Here is a 12,319-nt window from a genome sequence, read left to right as displayed (position 1 = left end):
GAAGCGCATTTTGCTTCCGGGTTGTGACGTGTCGCTGTTATATAAACATGCCGGCTATGAATAGTAATTCAGACGCTAACTTGCAGTGTTTTTTCTTACTCTGTGAAGTTAAAACGAAGAATTGGAAACGTGCAACTATTTTATCCTCGTTCGCGTTGCAAAAAACCTGCGAATAAAGATGTCAGGCCAAGGTGGGTGTTATTTTACTTTTTGACCATTTTAACATTTTTCCGCATTGCGGAAGACGTTTTATTCGGTGCCTCGTTTACATGCAAGACGCCAGTAAAAACAAGTTCACGGTATAAATAAAGTTTAATAGAGCATATTGTTGCTTTTCATATACGTATTAGCATTTTTTTTACCTCAATAGTACATCACTTTATGAGCTTATTTATTATTTGTATTTTATTTATTATTGTATCTATGCTTGTGACTGTAAAGTGTCATTGAGAGCTTTGAAAGACGCTTGAAATAAAATGTATTATCATTATTATTATTATGAATAATTTATGTACGTTTAAGAAAAAAATATATGCATCTGTTTAAATTTGGGCAGTACAGCCTTTTATTGAATAATATTGACAATACTACAGATGATATCTGTATTTTGAATGTATGTGTACATTTTTTAAATGAATTTCGTCTTTTTTAATTGAATTTGATTCGAAATAAATCTATTTGACTTAAACCTTGAACAATGATTGACTTGCTATGACCATTTGTGGGTCAAATGATTTTTGACTACAGTGATATCTTGGCTTACGAACTTAATTGGTTCCCAGACAGTGTGTAAGGTGAAAAGTGTGTATCCCAAAAATTAATTTCCCATAGGAAACCATTAAAATTAGAATAATCCGTTAGCTGGGTTGATATCTTTTTATCATCAAGTGTACAGATGGCTTCTGCGGGTTGTTTGTGGAGCCTGATTGATGGGATATTTTAACCTTGCAGTCTACACTCTACTTTTGAACGACCAAAGTTGAAACGAGTCCAAATTTCACTGTTTTCTATCCATTTTATCACTCCATCTCTGTCGTCTGCATGTCTGTTTAATGTTTAACCCCCCTCACTGCTGCGTTCTTGACCAATCACGTGGCTTTAACCGAAGACTGGGGGCGGGGAATAGAGGACTAAAACAAGCCGGCTGCCATTTTGTTGTTAGAAGAACGGGCTCGTTCGCAAACAACACATCAGTCATTGTTGCAGCTCCGTGTGTATCCCGAAAAATAGTTTATGTCAAGGTAAAATGTTGATAAATGTAAGTTTCGTAAACCGAAAAGTTCGTAAGGCAAAGGGGTTCGTAAACCGAGGTATCACTGTACTATATTTACAGCACTTTCTCCTGACATGTTATGTCTTTTCCCACTTGGATATTGAACAAGTGTTGATTGAAATTACTTCTAAATGTCTTCTAGCATTGACCAGCAGCACTCCGAACCTCCAACCTTCACAAGCCATCAAGGTCGGCCTGGAGCTGCGCCAGCTCGGGGACCGGTTCTACTGGACCTGCTTCTTCTTGAGGGCCCTGACTAAAGAACACAAGACTCTGGCCAATTCCAGAGGTACCTGATGATGTGACAGGGGATCTCCACAGAAGAGAATCCAGAGGAAATGCGCGCATCAAGCCTGAAAGAAAGCCAATTGAATGAGCTACCCCAGTGGTCAAGGATGAGAGACGCTTGATTAGTCGCTTGGCGGTAAAATACGAAGATCAGAGATGGGTGATCTCGGGATATTGATGACCTGGTGAAAAGATTTTCATCTCGGACCATCTCAAGAGGATCTGTTTGGAAAAAAAGATCAAACAAATGATCAACCGATACTTTCACAATATGCAAATAAACTTGTGTCTGTCACCTGCTTATTTTGTCTGCCATTTTGTTTCACGTCTCAAGTACTAAAAGCTATCTAGTAGCTATTCGATGGCTAATAGCTAGCTATTTGGTAGCTATCTATTCGTTAGGTATTAGCTATCTATTCGCTGGCGAGTGGCTAGCTATGTGCTGGCTAACTATTAACTGTTTTTGCTCGCTATTAGCTGGGGAGTGGCTAGCTAATTGCTAGCTGGCGATTGGCTATCTGTTCGCTCGCGACTGGATAGCTATTCTCTAGCGAATATAGGTGTATTGTGTATTTTTTTTCAACCTCTTCTATTGCCTGAGACCATTGCTATCAATTCGCTAACTAATAGCTATCTATTTGCTATGAATTCACTAGCTAATAGCTATATGTTCGCTAGCTAGCTTGCTATCTATTTAAGTTACTTCGGGGTTGAGTGAACGCTGGCGCGTGTGGCTGCCGCTGCTCACCCACAGAAAAAAAATGTATCCTGTGACTGTAAAGTGACCTGGAGAGTTTTGAAAGGCACTTAGGAATGAAATGGATTATTATTATTACTTGCTAGCTATCTATTAGCTATCTAGCTGGCTATTATGTTCCTTATGTTTTATGGTCAAAATAAAAACGTGATAGACTAAAACCGATATACTAATGAAGCGCAAAATAGCAAACACGAAATTTTCCAATAAACCACAAGAGCGACGTGACCTAAATTCAGGCACTTAAAAGAATCTTTTTACTTTATTTTCATGTGGTAATACAAAAGCTTACAGATAGAGGGGATAGGAGAGATCCCTTTTTTTTTGTACAATTCCGTTAGCTTGTACACATAAAACGACTAATAATCAATAGAATTATTATACAGAGGATGCCATTTTCTTCTGGAGCTACATCTGCCTGTTGCATGCAAACATCCCTTCCTCCCTTCTTTCATTCACCTTTGGGTGTTGCTGTGCGGGAATGGAAGAACACAAATGCCACTAAGCAGCTGGAAATCCTCTTTTTTTTGTCAGCCCTGCACCACAACAGAAATAAAAGAGGTCCCTTTTGTTGGGCCTGTTTGTAGAAATGGTGCTTGATTATCACCCCCCCCCCCCCCCGATCAAAATAACATCAAAAAATTAAAATAAACATACGGTGGAACCTCCAAAATCCCTCAAAATGTAGGAACATAAGCCAAGATATAGTATATTAGCCAAGATATACACTTGTGTTGCAGGGCAAGAAGCATGTCAATGGGTAAAACTAGCTACGCTAGCATCACGTACTACCTAAGCTAGCACGAGATGCTAGCACGAAAAGCCCCAAATGCACTTTGTTTTGTTCTGTTTTCGAATATATCAGGGGTTGTTTTGACGTGTGACAGTAGCCATGTTAGCATTTAACTCCCCAAAATGTAAGAAAATAAGCCAAGATATCGTATATTAGCTTTTCATATTAGCCAAGAGACGCACTTTTGTGTTTTGGGGGAAGAAGCATGTCAATGGTTAAAAGCAGCCACGCTAGCATCTCGTTCTACCGAAGCTAGCACGAGATGCTAACACGAAATTCACTTTTGTTTTGTTGTTTTCTAATACATCAGCGGTTGTTTCGACGTGTAACAGTGGCCATGTTAGCGTTCAATTCCCCAGAATGTAAGAAAATAAGCCAAGATGTAGTATATTACCTTTTCATATTAGCCAAGAGATGCACTTTTGTTTTAGGGCAAGAAGCATGTTAATGGTTAAAACTAGCTACGCTAGCATCTCGTGCTACCGAAGCTAGCACGAGATGCTAACACGAAATGCACTTTATTTTGTTCTGTTTTCTAATACATAGGTGGTTGTTTTGACGTGTGACAGTGGCCATGTTAGCGTTCCAAGCCCCCCGCCCCCCAAAATAAAAAATAAAAATAAACGTCTGGGTTGTGTCCATGTTATTTTTAAAAGATTTCCTGTAACTACTGCCACTCATTTAAGACTAACTGCATGAAGGACAAAGAGTAAAAGACAAAAATTGGCTCGTGAGTAACAGCTTTAGCACTTTTAACACCACAGCTTAATCTCAATAAACTATTGTAATACACATTTTCATAACTTTGATTCAAACATTGAATGCCCTCTATCAATTCACTAACTAGTTAGCTTACCTTTTAATAACTCCTGCTTGCTGAAAAACTGGTTTACTGCTTGTTTGTTTGCTTAGTGATATTTAGTATAATTTTCAACGTGTGTGTGTGTGGGGGGCGGCAAAAAGAAGTTGCTAACGTGGACTTTGGAGGTTCCGTTCCAGCAGTTAGCTAGCATGTGCGAAAACGATGGCTGAACTAAAATGTCACAGCGAGGGATGCTAATTCGCATCAGCTTGGACGAACGTGTTAAGAATGACGGTAAATAATCATGAAGGGTCATCATATATATATACAGGCAACATCCAACTTACGACCAGCCCGACTTACGACCACCCGTACTTACGACCACGACCTCCAGACCCCATTTTTAATAATAATAATCCATTTCATTTGTAAACGCCTTTCAAAACTCTCAAGGTCACTTTACAGTCACAAAGTCGTTTTTTCTGCAGTTGAGCAGCGGCAGCCACACGCGCCAGCGTTCACTCAACCCGGAAGTAACCCAAATAGATAGAAAGCTAGCTAGCATTTTAAGAGAGGGAGTATGCGAGTCATTTAGCCTCCGAGTCTCTATTCAATATTTTGAATGGATTTCAACTTACGACCATTTCGACCTACGACCATTTGGTCGGAATGAAACTCTGTCGTTAAGTCGGATGTTACCTGTATATTTTTTTTAAACGCAAGATGTGTGTCTGACTCTACACTTTGTGGAATGACTCACGTGTGAATGCGGCATCATGATTAAAAAAAATAATAATCATCATAAACGCATATCAGGAATGAGAAAGGTTGGGTTTTCTAAGTTAAGCCATTAGAGCATGAATTTGCTGCTACAAGGTTCATGCACAAGTACGCTTGTTGCCCTTAATAAGATTCAGGGTACTAGTAAAATGAGTAGGGAACACTAGTAAAGTCACCTTCATAATAATAATACATTTCATTTCTAAGCGCCTTTCAAAACTCTCAAGGTCACTTTACGGTCACAGGATAAGTTTCTCTGTGGGTGAGCAGCGGCAGCCACACACGCCAGCGTTCACTCAACTCGGAAGTATTTCAAAGATAGAAAGCTAGCTAGCTAGCTAATAGATAGCGAGATACATAGCTAATACATAGGAAATAGATAGCCAGCTAGGTAGCTAGCTAGATAACCAGCTAGGTAGCCAGCTAGAAAGATTAGCTCATTAGAAGACCGTTTGAACCCCACCACCATCACCAGGAATATACACTATCTATTAGCTATCTAGCTGGCTAACTAGCTATCTATCGATTTGCAATCTATTAGCTACCTAGTTATCTGGCTATCTAGCTATCTATTAGCTGTGCAGCTGGCTCGCTACCTATCTAGCTATTTGCTATCTATTAGCTATGTAGCTCGCTGGCTACTTAGCTAGCTATCTTTTTGCTATCTATTAGCTAACTGGCTGGCTACCTAGCTCTTTGCTATCTTGCTGGCTACCTAGCTGGCTAGCTATTTGCTATCTATTAGTTATCTGGCTAGATGGCTACCGAGCTAGCTATCTATTACCTATCTACCTAGCTATTATTTATCTATTAGCTAGCTAGCTAACTTTCTATCTATTTGAGTTATTCCGGGCTGAGGGAACGCTGGCGCATGTGGCTGCCGCTGCTCAAAAAAACTTATCCTGTGACTGTAAAGTGACCATGAGAGTTTTGAAAGACACATAGGAATGAAATGTATTATTATTATTATTAGTTGAGTATTTTCCATAGGAACAACTTTTTAGCCAACCAAAGTCCAATTAAACTATTAGCAAACACATTTGTTGCACTAGTAACACTATCAGGCCTATCGAGCGCAAACGTCCTGGATGCTACTAGTAGCGCCTTTTGACTTCCAAAATGATTCTAAATCATCTTATCTTCTTTCTTTGAAAACAAAGCGTGTACTTGTACATGGACTTTGAGCTTGATATCAAGGAAGTTGACAAAATATTCAAACAGCTTTCTGTCGTCGTCGTTCCGCCTCGTGATTGGCTGAATGGGAGTCGGTCCATGATGCTTCCTTCATAAGTCACCGTGACGACAGCGACCATTTTCTCAAGCCGTGTGTACTGTAAGGTCCATTTTGTTCACCTTTCCTTTGACGCCCACCGCCGATGGAGATTGCACTGGGATATACGCGGACCGCACAAAATGGCTTCCCCTGACTTGAATTAGATTGTCTCGTTTGACGTCCTTCAGAAATCGATCAGGGTCCAACTGCAACGCTCACTTAATAAAAAAAAAAAGAACGGGGAAAAAAAAAAAAAAAAGAAAATGGGGTTTTTGCTCCTCATTTGGTGAAGGTGGCAACCACGGCCCACATGAGTTCATTGGCGCCGGATTTGGCGCTCTCTTTTTCGGGCTCCAACTCCAAGAGGGTGTGCACCCTCTTCATGCCTAAGTCGTACTGCTCGTCTTGGAGGGGCGCAAAGGCGTTTTCCAGCACGTCCGACGAGTGCGCCAGCAGGATCAAAGAAAGCAAACGCTTGTCCATGCGCTGAGGGTCATTCACCCACTTTTCCAGAACTGAATCCTGGACCTTCTTCACCAGCCGCTGGAACCACAAGGAGGAAGAAAAAAAATGATTTTATTCGTTGTAAAGTACACTTTTTTAAACTTCATTATACACATTATTATTATTATCATCATTATTATTAGCATTACTATCATTATCATTGTTATCATAATTATCATCATTACTGTTATTAATGATAATAATAATCCATTTCATTTCTAAGCGCCTTTCAAAACTCTCAAGGTCACTTTACAGTCACAGGAGTAAGTTTTTCTGTGGGTGAGGAGCGGCAGCTAGCTAGCTAGCTATCTGGCTATCTATTAGCTATCAAGCTGGCTATCTATTAGCTATATGGCTGGCTAGCTAGCTAATTGAGTCAGAAAACATTACCTATCCATAAGCTAGCTAGATAGCTGGCTATCTATAAGCTAGCTAGGTAGCTGGCTATCTATCTATTGGTTATCCCTTAGCTAGGTAGCTAACTTTCTAGCTAGTTAGCTAGCTAGAAAGCTAACTTTATAGCTAGCTAACTCTCTATTTGCGCTCTATTAGCTAGATAACTGGCTATCGAGCTATATACAGTAAAGTCTCGTTATATCGATATCGGATATATCGATAGTCCCGGTTATATCGATATTTTTTCGGACTCCCTTGAATATCGATATAACGAGACTTTACTGTATATATATTTGCTATCTATAAGCTATCTACAGTATAAGGTAGCTAGATAGCTATCTATTAGTTATTTATTAGATAGCTAGCTAGGTTTCTATCTTTTTGAGTTATTCCGTGTTGAGCGAACGCTGGCGCGTGTGGCTGCCACTGCTCACCTATAGAAAAAAAAAATAGGCCGTGACTGGAAAGTGACCTTGAGAGTTTTGAAAGGCGCTTAGAAATTAAATGGATTTTTATTATTACTAGCTAGCTAGTTCGCTATCTAGCTGGCTATCTATTAGCTATATGGCAGGCTGGCTAGCTAATAGTCAGGAAACATATTAGCTATCTAGCTAGCTATTGGCTATTAACTGGCTAGCAAGGTTTCTATCGTTTTGAGTTATTCCGGGTTGAGTGAACGCTGGCGCATGTGGCTGCCGCTGCTCACCCACAGAAAAAAAAAAAAAGCCCGTGACTGGAAAATGACCTCGAGAGTTTTGAAAGGCGCTTAGAAATGAAATGGGTTATTATTATTATTATTATTATTAGCTAGCTATCTAGCTGGCTATCTATTAGCTATATTGCTGGCTGGCTAGCTAATAGTCAGGAAACATATTAGCTATCTAGCTAACTATTGGCTAGCAAGCTAGGTTTCTATCTTTTTGAGTTATTCTGGGTTGAGTGAACGCTGGCGTGATTATTATGGAAACAGATTACTATAACTATTTCTATTCCTACTACTACTACTACTACTATTACTACTACTACTACTACTATTATAGTACCTGTTTGATGGTGCTATTGGTGAGCGGATGAGTGGTCATGTCGAAAAGCAGGAAATTTTGTTTCTCGGTGGTGAGGACGCCTTTCTCAACCAGGTTTTTGGCTAGTCTTTCCCGGACATTCCTCAGCTGGTAGTGCAGCTTAAAGGGACTCCACGTCTCTCCTGATAAGACAAGGAGATAAAATGCCCGCGTCAACAATAACAAAAGTCATCGTTTGCTAGATTTTTTATTTCTCCTAGTCCTCTGCCTTACCGCTCAGCAGCTCTATCCAGCTCTGTACAGTCTCGGGAGGCTGTGTTTCCTTAATGTGCTTCAAGGCCTCATCCAGAAGCACATCTCCAGTTGGCGCATCTGACTTGCAGATGACCTGAGCAAATTAAAAAAAAAAAATAAAAAAAAATGGACTGGCGTATTTGAACAAGGTGGCTCACATCCTTGCTGAGCAGGAACAACTTGGCCGGTGTATGCTAATGACTCATAGTCGCACACAAGTTGTCAGCAATGATGGCCGATTATAGATAAAACGTGATACATTGTGAATACTTTTAAGTCGACCACAGCAGTAGTGTGTATGCGGTCTTAGGGAAGCCGAGACTTTTCTTTAAACCGATGCAAAAACGAATAAAGAAATAGTTGTACAGTGATATCTCGGTTTACGAACCCTTTGGCTTACGAACTTTTCGGTTTACGAACGTTAAATTTATGAAAATTTAACCTTGGCATACAAACTATTTTTCGGGATACACACGCAGCTGCCACAATGACTGATGTGTCGTTCGAGAAGGAGCCCGTTCTAACAAGAAAATTGCAGCCGGCTTTTTTTTGGTCCTCTATTCCCCGCCCCCAGTCGTCGGTTAAAGCCACGTGATTGGTCAAGAACGCAGCAATGAGGGGAGGTGGTTTAAACATTAAAGACACAGGCAGATGACAGAGAGAGAGAGTGAGAAAATAGATAAAAAAACAGTGACATTTGGACTTGTTTCAACTTTGATAGTTCAAAGGCAGAGTGAAGACTGCAAGGTTAAAATATCCCATCAATCAGCCTCCACAAATAACCCGCACAAGCCATCTGTACACATGATGCAAAAATCTATCAACCCGCCTTCGTCGGCGGAAGTATACGCCAAAACATGTCAGGTATTTGAACACCTACAATACAATGTCTGTCAGAAAATAATCTATTTTAAATTAGATATCAAGTAGACAGGATGAACTTAATACAATAATAATAATAATAATAATAATAATAATAATAATAATAATAATAATAATAATACATTACATTTTAAGCGGCTTTCAAAGCTTTCAAGGACACTTTACAGAAGATGGTGAAAGAAGAAGGCTACGTTCCTCATCAAGTGTTTTATGCTGATGACACTGGCCACTGCATTCCACCAAGCCATCAATGACCATCACAAAGGTTAATAAAACAACGTTATTACACAGTACAGTTTATGTATTTAATTATAATACCATAATACATTTATTATACATATAATAAAGTATATTTTGTGTAGTTTTAAGGCTTATTTGGTTGAAAATTATGTTTTATGGGGACCTGGGAATGGATTATTCTCATTTTAATGGTTTCCTATGGGATATTAATTTTTGGGATACACACTTTTCGCCTTACACACTGTCTGGGAACCAATTAAGTTCGTTAATCACTGCACTTTTACTTACGTCGACCACAGCAGCAGTGTGTATGCGATCTTAGAGAAGCCGAGACTTAAGACCTTTTTTAAACCGATGCAAAAACGAATCAAAAACCAGTTATACCAGTGTGGATTGCTAAAACGAATTAAAAAAAATAGTTCTACTAGTCCAGATTGCAGTCCCAATCCAAATAATTGTCCACCCACATAATGATGCAACTACTGGATGTACCGAGGCCTTTCAAAGAACGTAATGTCAGCCGGATAATATGTTCTCCTCACCTTTCTGGAGAGCAGACTTTTCCTTCTCATGCCGCAGGCCTCCAGCTGGAGCCTCCCCCGGAGAGCCAGCTCGACAAGCATGCAGCCTCGGAGGCCGGACGAAATGCAGTCGTTCCAAAACGACGTATAACCCTGAGGGGGGTTTATTTAGAAGAAAAACGAAGGCAAGACCAGGGGGGTGGGGGCATAAAAGGAAAAAAAAGGTATGCTTGTTTGTCCGTTCGCTGACGTGTGGCTTAAGCGAGAGAAAATCACGTAACCAGTGGCAAGTTGTCAAGAAAAGTATTAATGTAAAGAAATAATAAGTGCGTTAAGACATACAAAATAGCTTATTGTGGACTTTGTTAACTTTTGAGGTCACGGTTGTTTGAAGTAGTCGTCGTCGGGTAGCAAAAGCACCGAAGAAACAGCTAAAGTTAGCTTTGTTGACATTCGCTAACATCCCGTTAGCTTGGTGGCTAACCGACGAGCTAATTGACGGATTCGACGGAAAAGAAGAGCGCTCACCTCTCGGTCCTTGAGGCCCAACAGCAGCACCTCCTCCATGAGGGTAAGTCGGGTCTCCTTTGAGTCCCCCTTGTCGTCTTCGTCCTCTTCGCCGCGACGCGCGTCTTCCTCCTCGGGGTCGGGTTCCCTCTCCTTGTCGGCGGCGGCGCTCCGGGTGGCCTCGGTCCGCCGCTGGACGAGGCCCGAGGTTCTCTGCGTCAGAGAAGCCATGTCTGACGTTGTGAAACGGTCCGATCCGGTGAAAAGTGGCTGGCTTGAGCGAGCGGGAGGCCGCCCAGCATGTACGCCGAATGGGACAGGTGGTGGATTGTGTGCGGGGTGGGTCGAAGAGAGACGGCCGGTGTAAGCTACGTTCGTGCTCAGACTTCAGCCCGCAGCTTCTTCGACTCACTCAAGCCACTTCCTGATCCAGCCAACATGGTGGAGAGGGCGGGGGTTGACGTTGTTGAATGCGAGCGTGAACGGAACATGAACGCGTCATTGTTGCTTTCATGGACGTGAAAATGCGACGAGGTACAGATAATAATAATAATAATAATAATAATAATAATAATAATAATAATAATAATAATAATAATAATAATAATAATAATGATAGTAAGAGTAGTAGTAGTAGTAGTAGTAGGAATAGTAATAGTAGTAATAATAATAATAATAATAATAGTAGTAGTAATAGTACTAGTAATAATAGTAGTAATAATAGTAATAGTAATAATAATAGTAATAACAGTAATAATAGTAGTAGTAATAATAGTACTAGTAATAATAGTAGTAATAATAGTAATAGTAATAATAATAATAATAATAATAATAATAATAATAATAATAATAATAATAATAATAATAATAATGTATGTATTCATGTATTTTGTTTTTCTACTTTCATTCCTTTCATCACTTTGCTGCTGTGAAATGTAAATTTCTCCCCCGCGAGACTAATAAAGACAAATCCAATCCATTATAATCAATGTAAAAAAACTTTAATCTGTTCCAAGTCTAAAAAACAACTTTTTAAAGCACTGTTAACTATTCTACAGCACAAACTGGCTAAACACGTAATAAGGTCATTTGTAAACTACTATAAAAACAAACTGTAATATTTTATTATTTAATGGACCTTGCGAGTCAAGTCATGGAACCCGACTGTGTGTGTCTAATGCCGAACAATGAAATATATATTGAATTACTTTAAATTTACAACTGTTAAATTACCAAACACTATGACCTGCGATATTTTTGCGTTAACTGCGACTTAACTTTACAAAATTCTACCAAACAAGTGTTGTATGAATGTACAATAGGTCACAACGACACAAAATAATTAACCAGAAGTCGTTTGTTATGCCAGATTACGATACAAACTAATATCCCTTATGTTTAGCACGCTTGTGTAATTTAATAAAGGAACAAAAGACATCTTTGTAACCTCTACCATGTATTAACTCATTTGGACCAGATGATGGCAGTCTGTTTATGTGGAATACTTTCTATTCTGCCAAAAAAAAGCGGATGGAACATTCGTTCTTCGGTCTTGTCGTGTTTGTAAGTGTTGTTTCCTATTTTTTATGCTTTTCTGGCTCAATGTGACGTTCGTCTTTTGTTGAATAATGTGATGAGTTGGTTATTCTTCATCAGTTAGTTCATGAATTGGTAGCGTTCCACCACTGAGGATGACGCAGAGACTAACATACACAGTAAAGTCCTCAACTTCACATTGGCACAATTTGGAGTCCAAGCAAGTTTATTTTTTTTGTGTGTTGACAAATATCACATTTTAAACCACCCCCCACACACCCCTAGCTGGAGATTGCAGTCAACAATCCTGAAAGACGTTTCAGAAATAAACATACCTGTCAATTTTGGCTAATAGCTGCCCTTATAAATGATTACAATTCCTGTATCAAAGTTGTAGTTCGCGTACATTATTTGAAATGATTTAAAAAAACACTAACAAACGCCTCCGGAT

General features: G+C 39.6%; 1 protein-coding gene and 1 long non-coding RNA gene across 3 annotated transcripts; one reads left to right on the top strand and one right to left on the bottom strand.

The window, feature by feature from the left end:
• Positions 1 to 37: 37 nt before the first annotated feature.
• On the top strand, positions 38 to 1,864 carry LOC148884753 (uncharacterized). Its single transcript, XR_016118295.1, has 2 exons — positions 38 to 191; positions 1,416 to 1,864. It is a non-coding gene; the product is annotated as an uncharacterized LOC148884753 (long non-coding RNA).
• Positions 1,865 to 2,548: 684 nt separating this feature from the next.
• LOC148884752 (Golgi phosphoprotein 3-like) lies at positions 2,549 to 10,771 on the bottom strand. 2 transcript variants are annotated; one of them, XR_016118306.1, is made up of 6 exons: positions 10,354 to 10,771; positions 9,847 to 9,978; positions 8,162 to 8,276; positions 7,910 to 8,070; positions 5,409 to 6,509; positions 2,549 to 5,358 (listed from the first exon to the last, which is right to left on the bottom strand). XR_016118306.1 is itself a non-coding variant. In XM_089020728.1 (5 exons), the coding sequence occupies exons 1-5, from the start codon at positions 10,561 to 10,563 to the stop codon at positions 6,246 to 6,248; spliced, it is 882 nt and encodes a 293-aa protein (XP_088876854.1). In that variant the 5' UTR covers positions 10,564 to 10,771; the 3' UTR covers positions 5,404 to 6,245. The 2 variants fall into 2 exon arrangements, 1 of the variants encoding a protein (XP_088876854.1); XM_089020728.1 differs by lacking the exon at positions 2,549 to 5,358 and having other exon boundaries at positions 5,404 to 6,509.
• Between the last annotated feature and the right edge of the window lie 1,548 nt (positions 10,772 to 12,319).

The sequence above is a fragment of the Hippocampus bargibanti genome, linkage group LG18 (genome assembly GCF_051943395.1).
Source record: "Hippocampus bargibanti isolate YZ-2025 linkage group LG18, ASM5194339v1, whole genome shotgun sequence".
Lineage (NCBI taxonomy): Eukaryota > Metazoa > Chordata > Actinopteri > Syngnathiformes > Syngnathidae > Hippocampus > Hippocampus bargibanti.
The sequence above is the reverse complement of the archived record's forward strand: the minus strand, read 5'-3'. Positions and strand labels throughout refer to the sequence as shown.

Coding starts and splice junctions, on each gene's coding strand:
- LOC148884752 (XM_089020728.1), bottom strand. CDS start 10,563: ATGGCTTCTCTGACGCAGAGAACCTCGGGCCTCGTCCAGCGGCGGACC. Junction 8,071..8,161: donor CTGGATAGAGCTGCTGAGCG/GTAAGGCAGAGG, acceptor TTGTCTTATCAG/GAGAGACGTGGAGTCCCTTT. Junction 6,510..7,909: donor CCAATAGCACCATCAAACAG/GTACTATAATAG, acceptor TTGTGGTTCCAG/CGGCTGGTGAAGAAGGTCCA.